The sequence below is a fragment of the Tupaia chinensis genome, unplaced genomic scaffold (genome assembly GCF_000334495.1).
Source record: "Tupaia chinensis unplaced genomic scaffold, TupChi_1.0 Scaffold144233_1, whole genome shotgun sequence".
Classification (NCBI taxonomy): Eukaryota; Metazoa; Chordata; class Mammalia; order Scandentia; family Tupaiidae; genus Tupaia; species Tupaia belangeri.
The window spans coordinates 69,889-75,455 of record NW_006204091.1 but is presented as its reverse complement, the minus strand read 5'-3'; the positions used below and the strand labels follow the sequence as shown (position 1 = coordinate 75,455).

Below are 5,567 nucleotides of genomic sequence, written 5' to 3'. Positions count from 1 at the left end.
GGAGAGGTTCCCAGCCAGATTCCACAGATAATCATTTGGATCAGGGAGCAAATGGGAATGACAGAGTTGGAAGCCCCTGACAGCAGCAAGCACCTCATTGTTCTTCCAGGCTTCATGACCTTGAATGCCAGAATCACAGTAATGGTTTTGGCCAAAACAGTGGAAACAGCCACAGTGAACACAAGGCCAAATGCAACTTGTTGGAGGACACAGGTGATTGTGTTAGGATGACCAATGAAGAGCAAGGAGCAGAGGAAGCACAGTAGGAGGGAGATGAGAAGAATAAAACTGAGAGCCTGGTTGTTGGCCTTGACAATAGGAGTGTCTCTGTGCTTCACAAAGATCCCCAAAACTACAGCTGTGAGAACAAAGAAGCACAGAGCTATGCAGCCCATGGCTGTCCCCAAAGCATCTTCAAAATCCAGGAATATCACAGGCTTGGGAAGGCAATGAGTTCTTTCACTGTTTGGATACTCTTGAGATGGGCACTGGACACACTGCTTTGCATCTGGTGACAAAACAAAGATCCAGCAATTTAATTTTACAAATTGATTGTCATGTTAAAGGAAATGGTGACATCTGTGTAATTTTCCACAGATGAATCCCTAAGATAATACCAAGATATACCAAATTAAGAGCCTATGTTGGTTGATGACACTGGGAGAATTCTTTCAGCTTCAGATGGCAGGCACCAAAGTGATTTAAAACTGGGTCTTAGCATCTAAAGATCTTGGTTGGCCCATCTTGTGAAATGATACCATCAATTATGAGAATTTATTTCAGATTTCTTCTCTACACTCTCTGCTGTTTTCCTTATAATGAACTTTATATTTCCATGGCTTATCATATTTGTTCATCACAACAGAAATGAATAGTTTTCTTTTTAATATTCTGATAACAAGAAATATCTTATTCTCCTGGAATATCTTAATTTCTAGCTCTATCCTAATTTCTATTGATTTTTCCTTGAATATAGCTTGTCACTTTATGTACCTATTTTTCTTATTGTACATTTTAATTTTTATATCAATTTTATCATAAATAGTCTTATGTAAATGTTGAAAACTAGTTTAATTTCTTTTTTTGTTTGTTTGTTTTTGGTAGAGGTTTTTGCCTTAGGGCATGTGTGCTTGCCAGAGAGAGAAAGAGACAGACACAGTGAGAAAAAAGTGAGAAACCACCCTCAGAGAGAATGGTCATGCTGCAAACTCTTTTTCTTCATTCTCTTCCTGGGATCTTGGGTGTGTACACACACCTGCCCAGCATGAGTTTGAAAGCATCATGTTTGGGACTCGAACTGCATTTGGCCATGTTGGAGTTCAAAAATAATTGACTATTGACACCTGCTAGTCTCAGAAAACTGTTTTAATTTAAAACATTTAAATCTTGAATGGAATTTGATTGCTCCTATATAGCTGTTGTTTGAGGTATTGCTATTATAATTATATGATAGAAAGATGGAATGTTCTTTTTGAGATATCCATTTATGTACATTTGAAAACATAGTTTGTAAATCTCTTTTTCTTTTTGAGAGGCTGATAATGTTTTTTGCCTTTATACATTATGTGTTTTCTGTTGGACATACTCACTTTTATTATTATGAAGCAGAAAATCAGCCACAGATATTATGGAAATTAATAAGTATGTATGCACTTATTACTTTGTTTTTTTAAAGAAAACTAGGTGATGTGTCTAATATTTACTCAAGTATTTACTGTTGGTAATACTGAGGCAATATTATTGGGCTGTCGAAAAAGTCATGATGCATTTTTCCACAGAAAAGTAAAAAAAACTAAAATACATTGTGACTCTTACAACCCAATATCTTCTCAAAGAATTACAGTGGGGGCCAGCAGGTGTCATGGCAGTTAAGGTCATAGTGTGAGAAGATGATGAAAGAAGGAGAGTCTGAGGAAAGACATTAAAGAGGAAAACAGAGAGGTAAGACTTTTATGGGGCATAGAAGTGAATTATAACTGGTTGATGATAACATGTAGAGTACCCCTGACTGGACTGGTAGGAAATGTATTCATGTTGAAAAATTCACCTTACAAGTGATGTATAGTGATTGAATGTGTAAAAGAAATTAAAATAATATTAAAAAAGACCTAGACTCCCACAAGACTTATTGCAGTTTGAGTCTCAGACATGGTAACTTGTTTTCTCACTTTCACTTCCTATATCTCTCTGGTGAGTGTGCATGATTTATAGCAAATTTTAATAGTTATAATGATAGAATTAAATAAACAGTTCTTAGAAAAAAAGAATTAGAATGATAACTAATCACATTTTTTTTGTATTACCTACTTCTATTCCAAGAGTCATCAGATATTTCAGACTTTTGTCTCAGAAATAGGTTTGGCACCCACATGAATGTGTTTATTTTTTCTGGGTCCCAACCCCTTTCTTTCTCTATTCATTTTTTTTTATTTTTTAATATAATTATTTATTTAGTTTTATGTTTTATTAATTTTAAAATTTGCTCTAGGGCATTTGTGTTCAGCACAGAGAGACAGAGACAGAAAGAGAGAAGGAAAGTGGCAAAGTATGTGGCCAGATCTAGGACTCAAATCATGGTCGGTCATGTGGGATTCCTGTATCTTATGAGTCATGCTACCTACTAGCCCCTAATATTCATTCTTAAAATTACTTATTTAATTTAATTTGTTTTTATTATTATTAATTCTGTTTATTATTATCATAATCTTGTTTGCATTACATTGAATCACATATAACTTTATAGTGCATTACAATTCTGTTTCCAGAAGGAATACCATGCATATCAGTCAATACAAAGACATTAAAATCCCCATCATCACCAAATAGCTTTTTATTATCTTTTCCAGATTATTATCATTATTATTTTTTTAAATTCAACCAGAGAGGGAGTAAAAGTGAGAAATAAAGCCACCCAGTCCCAGACTCAAACTGCAGTCAGCCATGAGGCAGTCCAACACCCTTAGCCACCCCACCACCTGCTGGCTCCATATTATTCATTTAAAAATAATTCCCGGGAGACACATTCACTCACTAGAGAGAGACACCCAGGAAAAGAACTTTAGACAGCACCACCTCTGTAGAATGGTCATGTCACAATCCCTTCTGCACCATATTTTACCTTTATCATTATTTTACACAACATACAAACTCGTGGTGTATTTTCCAAGTCATCTGGTGGAGGACTGAAGTCACAATTCAGATCATGTGAGATTCAGTCACCTTAACCACCATGCTATTGGCTGTCTCCATACCACTATTTTTATTTCTTGTTTTACACACTCATTTGGTTTTGCAATTCATTCACAAAAATATAAGCATTTTTTTCTTGGCATATTCTAACCTAAACTTAAATATTAATTTTTACTAGTAATGAAAATCAAAATGATTTCTATTGTTAGAATGCCTGAAATTGAACAATACTTAATTGAATAAGTATTATGGAAGAATTCAAACCATATTTATTCCTTATATATTGGAAAAATGGAAGCATAATTTCCTATATTTTACCATTGCCAGTACCACATTTCCACATTTTACTTTGACAATTGTTTGATTTTATATTTTGTATGACAGCAAATTTTGAGGTACCTAAGTGTGAAATTGATTAGAATGTTGAGTCTTTAATGTTTAAACTATGTTTCTTTTTCTTCCTGCAATATAATTCAATATCCTGATATTAGTCATTCTTTGTTCTTAATTGTTTGATCATGGTTGAAAAAGTTTATAATATTTTGGGACCAGCAGTGGGTGAAATGGCTATGTTGCTGGACTCCCATGTGGATGACCACAGTTCGAGCCCCAGCCTTGGTGACTTAAACTCATACCAGACCCATGTGTATGCATGCCCAATATCCTAAGAGGAGAATGGAGGAGAAGGGATTGCAGTGTGGCCATCCCCTCTGGAGAGTGATTTCTCACTTTCTGTCTCTCTGTTTCTCTTGGTCTTTATGGCAAAAGCACATGCCTTATAGAAAAAAAAAAGTTTACAATATTTTTATAATAATTTATCTGTTATTATCTGTTATTATGTTGTGCTTATCATCTGGGTATAAAAGTCAGATTCAAAGTTTAAGGCACCTGCAGGTCACCTTGATAATGACACATCTCTCATTTCATGACTAATGTGCTCCAGAATGAGATTTAAGATTGACAGTCTTAACCAGCACTAAAGTGCAAGGGTGTCCATTGGAAATCATTTCAGAGTTGAGCCTAACAGAATGAGCATGGCCAGATAACAGCTTACACAAAATAGGGCAGTAATAGTGTTTATAAAATAAATATACCAAATCAATGAATATGTGAATTAAGAACAGTAGTGCTCTATGATTCATTTCTGCGTGTGTGTATGTGTGTGTGTGTGTGTGTGTGTGTGTGTGTGACAGAGAAAGAGAAAGAGAGAGAGTTTTGCTATAGGGCAAGTGTGTTCAGCAGAGATAGAAAGTGAGAAATCACCTTCCAGATGAGATGGCCTTGCCACAGTCCCTTTTTTTACTTTCTGCTCTGGAGATTTTGGGCACATATGCACATGCACTTGGCATGACTCAAGAGTCAGGATTGGGAATTAAACCAAAGTCAGCCACATGGGACAGTGCCTTCACCACCACATCACCTTCTGGTTCCCATGTTTTGTTTCAAATAGTAACAATTTTACTTTTATCAAGCAATAGTAGGGAATATGAATCTAGTTATATATTTCATACTTGTTTGATTTGAAATGCCTGACACTGGGCACAAGACACAAATAAAGCAGCAAACAGGTCTTCCTTCTTGGGGAAGTTTTTGAAATCCAGGAACACAGCTGCGACTACACACAGATTCAGGAGTCTGAGCAGAAAAGAGAATTATTAATCATAATCATATATGTTTTCAACTGTTTTGATGATATGTCTATTTTTCTCCACTTTGGATAACTATTGCCTTTAATAGTTCTATGCTGTGTATCATTTAAGCTCCCATTACATTGATATTAGTTAGGTTTTCTTTTAATTGTTTTGTTTTAGAGAGAGATTTTTGCTATACATACATAAAGTTGGCAGAGAGACAGAGAAATTGAAAAAACACTCCTGGTGTGATGGCCACACTGTAATCCATTCTTTATTATCTTGTCAGGGTTTGAGGCAACCATGCACATATGCCAGACATGAGTTTTAAGTCTCTAGTTCCAGGACTGAAAATGCAGTCAGCCATGTGGGAGTCCAGAACTTAACCACTGTGTTACCCTTACAAAGACTTGTAATAAAGAACTAGCATGCTTCCCTTTGTTCTTTATGTATTATTACTATTTTTCAATTGTTGTAAAAAATTAGTTACTTAATTGCATTTATTATTACTATTATTTTAAAATTTGAACAGAAATAGAGAGAGGAAGGGAAAGTGAGAAAGCAAGCCACAGGTCTGTGGTCAACCATGTGAGTCCAGTGCTTTAACCGTCATGTCACCAGACTGCACTCTTTATGTATTATTTGCCAAATATCTCCGATGTACCTAATTATTGTACCCCATACATATCTAAAATAATCCCTGTGTCATCCTCTTCTCTTATGTAATCACTTTCTTCAAAACAATCT

General features: G+C 35.3%; 1 protein-coding gene across 1 annotated transcript in view; it reads right to left on the bottom strand.

Moving 5' to 3' along the window:
- LOC106733611 (vomeronasal type-2 receptor 116-like) overlaps positions 1 to 5,567 on the bottom strand; it is a 51,580-nt gene that overhangs the window by 9,784 nt on the left and 36,229 nt on the right. The window contains exons 4-5 of the mRNA XM_027767372.1: positions 4,701 to 4,809; positions 3 to 508 (exon numbers count right to left, since the gene is read on the bottom strand). Coding sequence (XP_027623173.1) covers positions 3 to 508; positions 4,701 to 4,809 — 615 coding nt within the window. The remainder of the gene's footprint in view (positions 1 to 2; positions 509 to 4,700; positions 4,810 to 5,567) is intronic.